Source organism: Eretmochelys imbricata, chromosome 5 (assembly GCF_965152235.1).
Source record: "Eretmochelys imbricata isolate rEreImb1 chromosome 5, rEreImb1.hap1, whole genome shotgun sequence".
Taxonomy (NCBI): domain Eukaryota; kingdom Metazoa; phylum Chordata; order Testudines; family Cheloniidae; genus Eretmochelys; species Eretmochelys imbricata.
Window position 1 is genome coordinate 25,471,358 of NC_135576.1, and position 15,804 is coordinate 25,487,161.

Genomic DNA, 15,804 nt, shown 5'->3' on the forward strand with positions numbered 1-15,804 from the left:
CCTGCAAATTGAGCACAGTTAGTCTATGTGCATATCTCATACCCTCATTCTTCCACCTACTTATTGGACGTAGGGTTGCCAACCCTCCAGGATTGTCCTAGAATCTCCAGGAACGAAAGATTAATCTTTAATTAAAGACCGTTGTGATGAAACCTCCAGGAATATGTCCAGCCAAAACTGGCAACCCTAATTGAACCCGATTGTCATATACAAAAGACTTCTTTCCATTACTTTTACACTTCCAAAGGGACTCAAAATGGAATATATTTATGCTTGAGTAATGTAAAGGTGCCTGAGCGTAAATTAGAATCAGGACCATTAGGTCTTCCAATTTAATAGAAGACCCAGTGGGCCGGATTCTCATTGAGGCAGGCTTTCCACCACTCAAACAAATATATATTTATGCTTTAAGGCCCTTTTATACCACCAAAGTAAAATAGTCTTTGTGTAAATGAAAATCAGGCCCATTATGTTTTATATTAAATTAGAAGGCTCTGTCTTTTACTATGTTTTTACACAGTACAGTAGCACAAGGCCTTGATCCTGTATTAAATTCCTGCTCAAAGGAAGATTCAAGTTCTCATTCTTTTTAGCTGTTGAACCAAAGGAAGAAAAAAGCCCAGTTAGGATTTGGGCACTACTGGAACAAAAGCCACAGAATCTGCTATAAACTTCAACCCTTGCCATCCTATGCTCCAGATTCATTTTAAAAGTTGATGTTTCTAACACTTAAGATTGTGAAGATAGTCATGAAAATAGGAATAGTGCAGTGTTGTCTTCTTGTGTGCAGGAAGCATCCATGTGACCTGCCCCATTCATCTCACTGGATTTTTAACTTTGAAATTGAGTTGTCTTTAAGTGACAACTATTTTATTGCTATCCATCTGCCATCACCCATCCAGAATCATCTGCCTAATGTACATTCCCAGCTGCCAAACACTGTAGCGGCTCGCCCTGCCTGGCTGCCAAGCCCTCCATGCTCATCCTCAACAACTACCACCTGAAATTATGTATTTTCCAATACAATAGTCTACAGCACAATGAAAACTGCAAAAATGTCTGGCCAGTGTGAACCAACAATTTAATATAAAAACACACGGGCTACACTGCAATGAGTGACATGAAATTTGGTGGACTCTGCAAATCCAACAGAGGCTGGCTCTTTCCCATCCCCACTAGGCCAACTCTCACCTCCAGGTGGCTTCCCCCTCACATTCTCCTGACTACAACCTGTGTCCCCAATGTAGTTTTCACTCTCCAGATCCTCCAAGACTTTCCCTTTACATCATGTGGTTGTCTGTCTGCCATTCCCAGCCACGAGAGCCATGATAGGCAGAAAAACTGAGCACATATTGGTCAACAATTTTTCTTTTAAATTATGCATTAGTTATTCATCAGATAGAAACTTGTTTATGGTAACTTATATATTGCTCAAAATAATTGACCCGATGCATTAGAAGCTAAAGAAAATGAGCATATCAGAAAACACAGTTTTACAAACTTTAAGTCATTCAAAATTTGTTTCAGATGAGAAACATTTAGTACTTTAATATTAAAATTGTAAAACTAACTTACCAGGCTTTTGATCCTGTTCCAGTGCATACATTGAGCCCTGAACTCTTCTGCTTTTCCCATGGACCATCATCAACTGATACCTCATAGTAGGAGGCCCTATGAAGCGAGAATTTAAAACTGGGTTTGCAGGACTTATAGTTCACCCTGAATAAGACAGAACACATAGCCCTATATCAGGCATGTATAAATCTAGAAGGACCGGTTTCATATATGGCTGACAATTTCACAATAGAGTTTTGTACAGTAACTTTTGATATGGAGGTAAGTATTGCTTTGTCGTCTCATGACAGTTTTATTAAGTAAACTACTTTTCTAGCATAAAAAATAATTTGCATTGTGTTACCTGCAGGAAATCACAAAGTTAAACTATTTTGGTAACCTTTCAAAGTTGTCCAATCAACATAAATGTTAAATTTAAACATTGTGTTTCTACCACAAAATAGCTTATGACATGTTCTGAAGATACTAGTATTTTCCATATTTCAACATGAGCTTTTCTAAGCAGATTCTTCAACTGTTGATACCATTCATATTGCATTCTGTGCAAGTGAGAAATTCTTTATAGTTTATATACTGGTCACAACCTTGTGTACAGCTGGGATTTCTGTGCTTTCAGAAATGAAATTACATATGCAACTATCTCTACTTGTACAGTTCTTGAACTACTGCATAAACTATGCTAATACCGTCATTTGGTCTCATGTTACCAGATTACATCAGAAAACTCAAATTGGTAGGAAATTCCAATGAACAAAAAAATTCTAATGCCAGTAAGTAAGAGCAAAGCTTCAAACTGAATTTGTGATCACTTCAATAGCAAGTTATAAATACAGTTGGATTCTTCAAAGAGCTTTGACTTAAGTAAAATCACCAAGCTTTGTTTCTGCTCTATACAAATTCCTTCTAAACTATAAATGTAGTAAAGTAGTAGTCTTGTTACATGACCGTCTTGGAAAGTAATCATTTTTCTGTGCAATGCATTATGGTACATCTGCTAAGCTACACTGAGAGTGGCATTTTTCTTTAAGTCTCAAACTTCCCTGGCTAGAGCTGCTGAAATATGAGAGTTAGTTTATAAAATCCAATCTAGATCATGCAATCTAGCTTCCTGATAAACAGAGTATGTCAGCAGCACACAATCATAGTAACATTTGAGTCACACTTCAAAAGCTCTTATTAGAAAGTAAGCTGTGTGGATGACGAAAGCTCCTACCTAGATAGGCTGGGAAAACTATACCTTGAAAATTGGTCCTAACTGGCTTCATTTTTGTACATGAACCCAGAGCTTTGGATGAGCACATTTTTGAAGAACTCAACATAGAAAGATGGAGGAAATTGAAACCAAGTTATTAAGAAATGGAGCACAGATAAAGTGGACTAACTTGTCAAAGACGTGACAAGCACCTCAAAGCAAGTTTAGAATAGACAATTATTCCAATGTCATTACTCATTTTCTTTACTGACCTGCTGAGTAAGCTCTTGTAGGGAACTTTAAAGCCTTTCCTAGTAGGTTCTTTCCACTGTTACTGCGACAAAAGATTAAATAAGCACTTGTATATTTGTCTTTCTAGGTATGTGTAAAGCAACCATCCCTGCGGCATCTAGGCATAATCTCTAAATGATCTTCCAAGCACTGCATAAATATCAGTATTACTAATAGGATTACAATATAATGTACAGAAAATAGTCAATCCTAGTCACACTATCTTTGCTATAAGAATCTTTGATTCAGGACATGTTCCTAAAGGGAGACCACGTGCAACTGTGTTTGTGGAATACAACGGAACCAAAGAGTGTTTTCTACGTAATGTATAGTCAATGAGCAAAAGTACTATTTTTTAAAAAGGTGCCTGAAAAGTATTGGGATGTGTCTGTGTGTGCCTATAGCTATCAAGATTATACAGAGACTGTGATGAGGAAACTTTTTTAGAATCTCATGTGGAAGTAGGTTTCAAAATTATAGAATGCAAAACATTTCACGCTTTGAATCAAGTTCCTAAAGCCAGTCTGTGGTTGCGGTTCAGATGGAAGAGGAAGCACTCATGAAATATTTATACTGTTTTCAGCAGTACCAATGTCCTAGGCACTGTACAAACACAAGACGTTACACTCTAAAGGTAAAAAATTACAGATAGAAGTAAAGTGACCACGTGGTAACTGATCAGATCATGATTTATGATAATGTTTTAACTGCCCATCCCACAACACTGCCATGATCAGTTGATTGGGTATCACAGGTAGGTCTCCAGGAGGGATTTGAATGTGGAAAAAGCAACAGCCCTGTGGACTTGCTCAGAAAGGATATTCATGGAGGAATAGGAAGCAGTGTGGGAGAAGTGAACAAAGAGCATGTTGAGGTTAGCATGGTAGCATGCAAGGGATAGGGCAATGCAAATAAATGAGGGCACATAGAGAGAGGCAAACTTATGCCAGGCAAGGACAAGAAGTTTAAAACGGATACAGGGATGAGGGGGAGATAGGAATTCTAAGAGGAGGGAACAATGTCAAATGTATGAGTAAGAAAGAGGATCCTATCAGCTGGATTTTCTAGTCTGAAGAGGGTCAAACCTAGGTGTCAGGAAAGATAGAGGAAAAGATTATAATAAAAAACAGTTACCTACATTTCTATAACTGTTGTTCTTCAAGATGTGTTACAGTCCCCCTCTCCCTAGGGGACTGTACTGTTGCCTCAGAGCATGATGGTGGAAGTCTCTGGTGTCTTTGTGCTGAAGCAGAGCTGACAGCAGGGCTTTTCTGTGTCGCTCTTTTAGAGATAGTATAGTAACTGTGCCCTCTTGGTGCAGTAGTTGCCCAGAGTAGAACTCAGAGCAACACAGAGCTTACAGAAGCCCCTTGTTGGTGTCAAGAGCAGAGCTCACAGCAGGAAGCCCCTTCTGAGGTTTCAACTTCCAGAGCTTCGGTGCCAATCATGGGGCAGCTGAGCTCACAGCAGGAGGTTCCTCTGCTGGTATTGTGCTACAGAGATGGCATGGCTGCACTAGAGAACACCCCTCTGGCTGGCCAGTTGCTCGGAAGAGCCTTTCCGGGGGGAGTCTGCTGGTGGCTTCTTCTCTCTCTCCCCCCCCACCACTCGACCCCTTTTGAAGTGAAGGCTCCGGGGATGACCCAGGGTCAACACCCACCGGAGTCCCGAAAGTGTTTTCTCTATATGGAGGAATTTTGACTTCAGCTCCCAGCTCCTGTGAGGCTGCAGTTTTAAGTGTGGCAGATAAAGCACTTCTGTGAGGGTCTCCCAAGCACAGTGAGTGTCTGGCCATTACAGGAACTGACTCCTGGCAGGAGAGGCAGGGCTTGGAGCAGAAAGAGCCAGGCAAGCCCCTGGGCAGGGGGTTGTCATCCTCTAGCAGGGAGGAATATGCAGAAGAACACTGTCTTTACTTTTTTTTTTTTTTTTTTAAACTGAAAAAGAAATAATTAGGAGTCTACTAGATGCCTGGGGGGGGGGGAGGGGGGCTGGATGCCCCCCGACAGGGAAGCAAAGAAGTTCTTTTCCTTTTTCTCTTTTCTTTTTAAACCAAAAGGAATAAAATAAAATAAAATAAAAACAAAACAAAACAAAAAACACTAGCTTGAGTACTTTTAGGGAGAACAAATGTAACAAAACAAACACTACTTATGCTAATGACACAGATAAGGAAGGGACAACTGCTAGTTCAGTCAGAGGCCAAAGGTGGTAGAGAAGGAAGTGAGGGGGGTTCACCCGTGCAGTGCTAAAGAGCCTTGAGGCAGACCACAAGGGAGGGAGAGCACATGCGTGGGCTCAATGGGACACTGCTACCAAAAATCTCCGATTAGAGGTGCAGGGGCACACAGACACCTAAAGTGGAGCACCCATAGGGACACTACTCAAAGAAGGAGTGGAGGGCAGTGGAAGACACTTCCTCTAACTCCTGCCCTTTCTCCTCAGTGGATCTTGAGACTGGGGAGAAGATCATGATGTCTATATGGTTGCTGAGGATGGAACTGTTTCCTCTCTTGTAACAATAGCGATCCCAAGAGATTTTAGTGTTGCTCTGGAACCTTTTAGGCTATGAAGCCTATCATCCATCTTATATGAAAACAAAGAGGGACCTTCGAAAAGGAGGTCCTGAATGGTCTGCTGGACTTCCAGGGGGAGACCAGAGGACTGTAACCATTAACATCTTCTCATGGTAATAGCTGATGCCATGATTCAAGCTGTCACATCTGCACCATCCAAACTGTCCTGGAGAACAATTCTGGAAATCAGATTGCCCTCATCTACCATTACTGCAAACTCTTACTTACAGTCCTTTGGCAGTTTGTCTTTAAATTTTATAATGTTCTCCCAGAGGGTGAAGTCATAGCAGCTCAGGAGTGCCTGTTGGTTTGCAATCCTGAGTTGTACACTCCCTGCAGAATAAAGCTTGTGTCCATACAAGTCCAGCCTATTCACTTCTTTGCCTTTCAGCATCAATGCTTGGTGAACTTACCCCTCTCACTCATTAGCAACTGTCACCACAAAGGAACCAAGGGGAGGGGAGGAATACAAATATTCATATCCCTTAAAGGGGACATAGTACCTCCTTTCAGCTCGCTTTGCTACAGGAGGTAAGGAGGACAGCAACTGCCATAGCACCTTGACTAACTTCATAATGGCTTTCTTAGTTGGCAGAGCCACCCTGGCAACGGTCACCAGGGTGGATAAAAATCAATGATTTTTTTTTTTTATTTAAATGGGATCTTTTTGATAAAATGCTTAGAGGAAAAAAAACCTATCTAAAGATTGTTTTAATTAAAACACATTCTAGCTCAAAGAGATCTTTGTGAATCTTTTGCATTGCCGGGGATACTGGTATTGAGAGGCTAAGTAAGTTTCTCGTGGCTGAATACACCTCCAGAGAGCTTGGGAGCAGAAGTGGCTGATGGCTCTGTCTCAGACACCTTTCAGGGGATGCCCCCAATGGAGCTGGCACAGGCTCTGGAAGTAGCAATCCCTTCTTTAAAGCTGAAGGTTGCTCCTGCAAAAGACTCTTCACAGCATGTTTCTTAGAGTCTCTGCCTTTACTAGGCTTAGGAACCAAAACAACAGAACACAGTACTGAGTCTGAGGAAGGTCTAATTCTTTTCTTCAGTACCAATGAGTGGGACTGTGGAGCCACAGACATCTCTGGTGCACGCTACACCGAGGCCGACAAGCTTGGGGCACTCTCCCTGCGTAATGAGTCTGATCTGGGCTGAAGCGCTGCCTCCATGAGTAGACACTTGAGCCTCTCCACTCTGTTCTTGAGCAGAGCTTAAATCCCTTAAAGGTGTGACATTTTTCACTGATAGGGGATTCTCCCAAACACTCTAAACAGGCCAGGTGTGGGTAACTGACTGACAGGGGTTTAGCGCAAGTGCAGCAGGACAGTCCCCGGTGAGCAAAGCATCATTCTGGCACCCAACCCGGTACCGAAAAATGAAAAAAAAAAACTTAGTCCAAAAGACCTATCAGTAAAAACAGCTAAAACTAACTTAACTAATTCCTAACAACAAGAGGGTATATCTGTACAAAGGAGCGAGGAAAGCATTTACGATAACTAGTCTACGATCGCTCTGGTAACTGTCACTGGTGGTAAGAAGGAACTGAGGGGAGTCGGGGCAGCTCCAACCTCTTATACCAGCATGCAGTGGTGTGAGGCGGCAGAGGGCGCTCGAGTCGCCCCGACAGGTACAGTTGAGAGAAAAAAAATTATCTGATAATGGTGCACAAGGCAAGCACACACCTACAGTGGAATGGACATGTGCAAGCACTCGAAGAACAGAAATGGGAGATAAAGGCCTGAAACAAGAATTTTAAACCTAGGGACAAAAAGTAATTAGATATCTTGGAGCAAGCAGCACCAAGCTTTGGATACTGATTGTCTGAATTTTCACTCCCTTCCCCTGCAAAACCATTCTCCTAGGACACAAACGTTTGAATGACAGGGAGAATGGTAATGTTGCTAGTGATGGAGATTGTGGAAATAAAGATCAGAAGTTTGGTTTTGACCATGTTAACGTTATGACAAGACATCTAGGAGGAGATGTTGGACAGATCTCTATCCAGTCTCATATCTCAGTAAGTTAGGAATGGACAGGTAGATCAAGTCATCATAAAAATGGCAATTGAAGGCAGGTGAGAACATGAAACCACCAAAAGGAAGGGTATAAAGCAACAAGGGAATCCAGGACAAGGCCCTGTGGGACCCCACAGGCACAAGGAGAGGAAGAACAGATCTGAAGGATTGGCTAGAGAGGTAGGACAACGATCAGGAATAGAGGTATGTCACTCAACTGTTCTCCCACATCTTAGCAAATATCTATTTTTGTAACCGATGAAAGTCTAATATTCATAGGCTGAAAAGAAATATGGCAGCAAACACAAAGATTACCTGCTGAATTTTCATAAAATTGATATTTAAATGAAAACAAATTCAGACTGTGTCACACCTCAATGTTTAACGATGCAGAAGTTAAGTGTACCTGGATGAGAGAGACTCTCCAATGAAGACTTCATTTAGTGCTCTCACTGGCAAAAGATGTGGTCCAGAAACTTCAGATTCTGCAGGTATTGGGCAAATGATAGTTACTAAAACATGAATTAGTGGGGCGAGTTTTAAATTACATTTCTAAAAACAGAATTCTCAAAATTTTCTTAATCCATTAAAAAAAGCAGTAACTGATTATAATTAAGAGTGCATAAGTTCACATTCTTAATATCTATTCAGTTGTTCATAGTTTTTCTGAAGAGTTCATTTTTCTGACAGACTTTTCAGGCTTGGTCTCTACCCAGACAGACTTCTTCCAGGAAAGTTGAGAAAAGCCAGTTTGGACATATGAATCTGAGAATGAGAAAAGTAAGTTTTGACTGTGTCATGTCAGAAGACAAGTGGATGACCAGACAAGCTGAATTCTTCTCTTCATAGTTAGGGTAATTAACCACTAGAACAACTTACCTAGGGTTGTGATGAATTCTCTATCACTGGCAATTTTTAAATCAAGAACGGATATTTTCCTAAAAGATATGCTCTATTTCAAACTGGAAATATTTCAGGGAAATTCTATGGACTGTATCATGCAGGAGGTCAGACTAGATGATCACAGTGGTCCCTTCTGGCCTTAGAATCTATGAACAGGTAGAGCTATACTGGAATGTAGCAGTGGTCCATCTAGCCAAGTTTCCAGAGACCAGTGATGAAATTTTTAAGATAGACAGTCAACGAATATATATGAACAATTTTAGAAGGTCACACGTACATAGTGACAGGTAGACATATTTCAACACTTAAGACAGAGTCCCTGCTCCAAGTTTGGGTCCTGATCTAACAGACCAAACCCCATCTCCATGAGCTTGTGCTGCTACATTTATGACAATTTTACAAGCCTATAATAACTACATTCCCCCCCCAAATTATTAAAGCTAATGTTAAAATTATATAATATACAGGTTGAGAAAAGAGTGTTTGTACATCTGGGTACAGTGCTTAGATTATCCACAAATACAAGGTTTGTTTTTAAAGTTATAAGATGCATATAGTGCATAATCAGCAATAACCCAAATTTAGGTGAATGAATTTAAGAATACAGTTTAGATATTTAGAATCCAAGTCTTTGGGTACACTACTCATGAAAAATGTTATTCAGAGAGTTGGTGGCGGAAAGCAAAATATATCAATGAGTGAAGACTGTCCCTCAGTAATTGAGAATTTAGAATAGGTTGTCCATTTAGAAAGAGTTCATCAGTAAAGTATTTGAGTTATTTTATTACACAACTGACCATTCAAGTGATCACTGCTAAGTTTTGTTGATTACATTCATTAGTATCAGCTTCAACCTACTTTGATCATGAAATCTTCCATTAACGAGGGCCCTGCTGTGCTGCTCCTGGCTTAACTGCTGTTCATGCAAATCTACAGGGGTAGGGTTAATACCAGTTCCTTCAAGATACATCCGAATTCGTTGCCGCCACTGCCACCTTAGAAAAGGAAAAGAGACTGGTACCAGTGTTGGAGCAGTCAAACCATTCATCAGATAGAGCAATTTTTTTTTAAAAAGGCAGGAGACGTCCAAATTCATAAGTCAGTTTAAAAAGCTTACCAATTTCAACCACCAAATCTATCAATTATAATTCAAATTCATTACAGAACTGATACAAACATGTATTTCACATCCATTTCTGTTTTGTTAAATGCTGATTGACAAATTCTCTACGTCTGGGCATACCCACAGTGGAATACACATAGGGACCAGCACTCAAAGAAGAATGCTACTTACATGTCCTTCCCTTTTCCCCCCCCCAAATTCCTGCAACATTCTGTCTATTCCCCAGAGTAGAAAAGAAATAATTCCTCCTCACTCTTTCCTATGTTACCTGGAAGAAACTACAGCAGTTTCTTCTCCAGTTTTGAGCAGAAAGCCTGAATATTTGAAGCAGTTACAAACAGGTAATTGAAACACAGTGCCACCCACTTGGTGGTGATGAGAATTAGGTACGGCAATTTAGCAGCAAACAATTTGCTTATCAAATCACAACATCCCTCACTCAGAAGGCTCTAAGGATAGGCTTAAAAAAAGAGACTACAGATTGAAATAAAATCCTTTATTGTTTTATTTTGTTCCTCAAACAAGTTGAGCAGTCTCAAGGACTCATACATGAAAAAATACACGACAGCACATAAGTGAATGCGCTCATGGAACCTTTATACCATCCCACTGAACTATGTACTGTAGGTGGGGCTGGTGGCACCACACTATTAAGGTTGCCCCACACTTCCCATTACAAGACCCTGCTTTATAAACTAATCATCTGACTGAAATTTTACGTGCCAGGTGTCTGCCTCCGGTAGGATTTTGGGAGAAATTTCCAGCCAAAATTGTTCAGAGGTTTCTGTGCGAGAGATTAGGGGAAAATACGTTTTGCCCACGTTAAAAAAATTCTAGTAACCTTTTCTTTGAGCGGTTCTAATACCCCCATGTTTTGGAGAAGGAACGCTGAATTTGTCACGTGGTATCCTTTTCTGTCATGGATGTGCCTTCTGCTGTCCCCCATGAAAATCCATGTAAATTTGGCCAAGTTATAAGCTTCTGAAAAACTGCAAGTCACACATGATCAGTGGAGACTTGTTATACTTTAACACCTAAAATCCACAAAGATTCCATCCTCACTGAATGTGCTTGAACCTCTCACAGCTCCTAGCTCTGATCAGATTGAACATGCTCCCTCCAGCCCACGGCTACAAAGACGAAGCCAGACTTTCCCTGTCTTTAAGGGCAGCTCTGGACCAGGGCCATACACTGGAAGGGAGAGCAGGGAGCCTCTCTTCTGTGTCGTCCATCCCCGCACTCTCCACCGTGACATCCAGGCAACATGACACCTGATTCGAATGCAGACAGGACAGAAGCCAGATCAGGGGTGAGGAAAAGGAGTTGATTGAGACATGAAGTCTGGTGAGACTGGCACCGGAGAAGAGAAACTAGAACTAGGAGCCAAGGGATGTGGGAAGTGGAGGCTGGGACTAGTTGGGCAAGGAGATTAAACGAGTGGGTGGGGTATTGGACTGGCTGGGTAAGGAGACAGACTAGGTGTGGGGGGGAGGAGGACAGATCGGGAGTCTTACTGGCACTATTCCACTTGTAAAGATATGTGTCTAAGTTACCATGGGTCCAACAGGTACAGGATTCAGACAAAGAAAATTAAAAAAATAAATGTAAGCCACCTCCTGAGGTGATCCAAAATAGCTTTTTAGATATTAAATGCGATATTGGACTCCAGCAATCACTTGTATTTTTAGAGTGACAATTCAAGAATCTCTTGTACCATTTCCTTCAGAATTGATAGAAAAGTTCTCTCTTAGACAAGACCTAGTATAACAACTTGGAGGATTTTAGATTGCAGGAGAGGGCAAAATTGGGCTTATAACAAAAGCCAAGCTGGAATCTTACCTGTGGAGAGGCTAAAGCCTCATCACAATAGGTTTAGTTCCAGAGTTAACATCACCACCAGAGCACTAGCATACAAGTCTACAAGCTACAATAACTTTTTAACACCAGGTCATCTAAACATTGCTGTGACCAGGTCTGATCAATTGTTGCAGCAGCATGAAGGCCATCCACACCAGGACTCCAATATTAACACCAGTAGAACTGAACCACTTAAAATGGTGCAAAGTTTAGAAAGCTTCCTCACTACAGACCAGGTCAGAGTACGACTGGAATTACCAGTGTTGAAGTGATACTCCATTTACCCATGCAGATCGAATCATCTAGTTATTCATACCTAGTCTTGATAAACTGACCATATTAGTTTGTTTCAGTCACGATGCTACATGTCAACTCTGCCATGCCATAGATCTAGTTTACGTTATAATCCAACTACAAACTGAATTTGTCTATGACAGTAAATAAAATGCACCAAATATTAACATGTAAAGTTCCTAGTACAAAAGGCTCTATGTCTAGCCCTCCTAGGCATTACAATAATACATCGCAACTATGAGATTTATTTTCATAACTAGTAAAATTTCTTGAGCAAAAACTCAGGTTTCAGAGTAACAGCCGTGTTAGTCTGTATTCGCAAAAAGAAAAGGGGTACTTTGTGGCACCTCTAAAGTGCCACAAGTACTCCTTTTCTTTTTGAGCAAAAACATTAACATACAAATTATGTTTTAGGGTATATTAAAATTCCACAAATATTTTGTCCCTTTTGTCCCTTTTCTGCCTCAAATTTGGTATGTACAAGGGAACAATTCTTATCCTGTTTCATAGCACTGTTCATTCCACAGTTAGAGCTTGCCCTCTAATGTAAACTGCAATAAGATCATGCTTAGTTTTAGTTACCTGCTCATCAGTTCTTGTACAAGTGTCTAGTAGCTATAGCTAACAAGCTAACATTAGCACTAAAATGCTTCCCCCATTTTACTTTGTGCCTAAGCCACTCTATTAACAATTGCAAGACCCTCACATTAGCTTTGATTAACTATGCAATTTGTATAATGTTGGAATTAGTTACCTTTCTATCCCTCTAGATACGAATATGGCCCTATAGTTGCACTGAGTGCCTCACGAGCATTAATTAATTTATTTTCACAACAATCCTGTGACGGAAGTATTATTTTACAAATGGGGAACCAAGATAGGGAGTTTAAGTGATTTGCCCAAGGGCACATCATAAGTTTCTGGTAGAGTTCGAAACTGAACCTAGGTCTCCCGAACCCCAGTTCAATGTCTTCTCCACGGCTCATGGTCATCCTTCAAGATGTTAAGCCTCAAAATTCAGTTCACGATTTAATGCATTTATTTTATTAAATTTTATTCTCTTATTTGTACAACTGCCATCATTACACATGCTTTCCTCAGGAAATATATTTTGTAAAAACAAAGATGATAGAATCCTACCTGAACTCACCACGATAAAACTTCTGTAATGCTTCTGGAAAGGAGTGTGTATATCGTACAGGCAAACACAAATGGCCCTCAGATCTAAAAGTGAAAAGAAGACAGAACAACAGAGCTGGCAGTCAAAGCAGTGAGAATAGGACCCTTTTGGGAGTGCTCTGCTAGCTACATCAAAGCAAAGTTAGATTTTCATTTCCTAAAAGCAGTTGTGATCTCTCTCACTAGGAAGTTCGGCATTATTCCGTGACAATGGGTTATAGAGCCCTTCACCTGTAGGTAGATGAGTCAAATCCAGACAAGGATGCTACTGGCAGTTACTGCTATCAGATGGCTATTTGGTAGCCTATGTGAAAACAGAATATGACTCATCTCAACAAACAAAGTTGTATACATTCAAAATCACAACTAGTACACCTAGGCAATCCTGCTGGCAATTCTTGCAAAGAAGCAAACAATTACACAGCAGAGAAACAGACCTATGCAATTATCCCTGAAGAACAGGACTGAGGCACAATGGAAGAAGTGTGGGCAAACTTGCACTGCCTGATATGTACCTGCTCTGGGGCTACCAGACTTCAGTCTCGAAGGTTGTCGAACCACTTTTCACCAGTACTATATTCAAACATGTTTTTTAAAAACTGACAGCTAAGCAGTATTTCTCTGCCCTCAATCTGAACTGGCATATGAAAGGTATTTGTTTTGTTTTTGTTTTCTGCCACGGCAGCTCTGACTAAGAGTGTGCAAAAGAGCAGAATGCCTTAGGCTACCAAATATTTTATGTGAAATGAGGAAAAGGATTTACTTACACAAGCATACTATGACCATGGGCAAGTCACTTGATCTGTGTTTCTGTAAATGGAGAGACTGTTTCCCTACTCATAGGGGTTGTTGAGATTAAACTGTTTGTGAGGCATTCTGATAATATGCTGACAGGGGCCACATGAGTACATATATAACAGGGGTGCCCAACCCAAGCCTGAGAAAGAACCAGAATTTACCAATGTACACTGCTGAAGAGCCACAGTAATATGTAATGATTATATATCGTGAGACAGACCCAGACCAGTGGGATACTGGAGTCTGGTAGAAGGCAAATATACAGGCCACTGGATGAACAGTTTTCTGTTCCCTGAGTGACCAGAGCAGGGGCTGCCCTAAAGCAATCAGGAACCTGCTAGAACCAATTAAGACAGGCAAGCTAATCAAGACACCTGGAACTAATTAAGAACTTTCTAGATTAATTATGGCAGGCAGGCTAATCAGGACACCTGGTTTAAAAAGGACCTCCCATCAGTTAGTAGGGGGGCGCACCAGGAGCAGGAAGTGAGAAGGTGTGCTGCTGGAGGAGTGAAGAGTTCAAGAGTGATCAGGCTTCAGGAGGAAGATCCTGCAGTGAGGATAAAGAAGGTGCTGGGGGGAGGCGATGGGGAAGTAGCCCAGGGAGTTGTAGCTGTCACGCAGCTGATACAGGGAACATTGTGGACAGCTGCTATCCACAGGGCCCTGGGCTGGAACCCGGTGTAGAGGGTGGGCCCGGGTACCCCCCCCATCCCCTGATCGGACACAGGAGGAGTTTAACCTGGTCTGGGAGAAACACCAGAAGGGAAGATCTAAATTGGAAAGGGATCTGCCCTGTCCCCGACCCACTAGGTGGGACACAGAGATTGCAGGGATTGTTCTCCATTTCCCCCATGCTGGCCAGTGATGAGGTTAGCTGAGTGGACAGCAGGTTTGAGCCACTAGCAAGAGTGGCCAAACTGAGGGCTGCCGTGAATCTCTGAGGCAATCTGCCAATAAGCGCAGGACCCACCGAGGCAGAGGAGGAACGTACATACGTACGTACATAGATATCTATATATATGCACAATCATATAATTTGATAAGGTATACTTATTATGCATTTATAATGTATCGTTAACAATAACAATTTGTCTTAACTTTTTACTTAGTGGGACTTCTGGCAATCACTGCTTTCAACAATTCCCTTGAAGTTTGGTTTGTGTTCACCTGTGCTCATACACAGCAGTTCTCTTAAGTGGCTGTCTGTCAAAATGGATCAGTGTTTGTATTTCACGTTTGAATGTTGAGAAAACAGACTCACAAAGATAGGTCGAGGTAAACATCAAGATTAATTTTAGGGCTGCACCTCTCATGTTGGGGTATTTATCCTTTGGTACAGATTTCCAGAAATTAAAGGTCCCCTCTGTCTTCTGAGCAGATTTCCATCTGCCATCTTCCAAAAGTTTTATTATTTCCTTCCGGGATGTTTCTTCATCAGTGACTAAAGGGGGCTCCAAACAATCTGCTTCAGTACTAAAAGGGTCAATCAGAAATCTGATTTGAGATCTTTTCCGCTGCAAATCTTGGAATCTTTCCTCAAAAGTGTCCTTAAGATCTTTAATCATGCTCGCATATCTAGTTGTGCTCCGTTTTAGGGGTTCTGCTGCATCCTCTTTTGATCTGGCTTGAAGTTGTTACATTGAGGGAAAAAGTGTGTCAGCGCTCCCTCAACCATTTGTCTGTGAAACAACTGCAGTTTGTTCATGAACACAAATACGCTTTGCACTAGATCAGACAGCAACTGGAATTTTCCTTGTAAGTCTACATTTAGCTTATCCAAATGCAGCAGCATGTCTGCAAGAAATGCCAAATCTAGAACCCACCCAGTTTCTGTAAGCTCAGGGTGTATTCTGTGCTTCTCCTCCATAAACAATATGACTGGTTCCAGGAGCTCGAAAAAAACAAGAAACAACTTTACCTCTCGAGAGCCATCGAACTGCGCAGTGAAATGGCAAATAGCAAGGAAGTTGTCTTCATCCAGTTCTTCAATTA

At 41.2% G+C, this 15,804-nt stretch overlaps 1 protein-coding gene across 10 annotated transcripts in view; it reads right to left on the minus strand.

The window, feature by feature from the left end:
- NADK2 (NAD kinase 2, mitochondrial) overlaps positions 1-15,804 on the minus strand; it is a 63,005-nt gene that overhangs the window by 14,517 nt on the left and 32,684 nt on the right. For 6 of the 10 annotated variants that reach the window (XR_013346120.1, XM_077816763.1, XM_077816758.1 and 3 more), the window contains 4 exons: positions 12,973-13,056; positions 9,417-9,553; positions 8,062-8,140; positions 1,576-1,719 (listed from right to left, as the gene is read on the minus strand). Coding sequence is in view for 9 of the 10 variants with exons in the window: in XM_077816763.1 (XP_077672889.1) it covers positions 1,576-1,719; positions 8,062-8,140; positions 9,417-9,553; positions 12,973-13,056 (444 nt within the window). In the remaining variant the exon portion in view is untranslated. Of the gene's footprint in view, positions 1-1,575; positions 1,720-3,039; positions 3,102-8,061; positions 8,141-9,416; positions 9,554-12,972; positions 13,057-15,804 lie in introns of all 10 variants that reach the window. The other 4 variants (XM_077816759.1, XM_077816754.1, XM_077816755.1 and 1 more) reach the window with 4 other exon arrangements.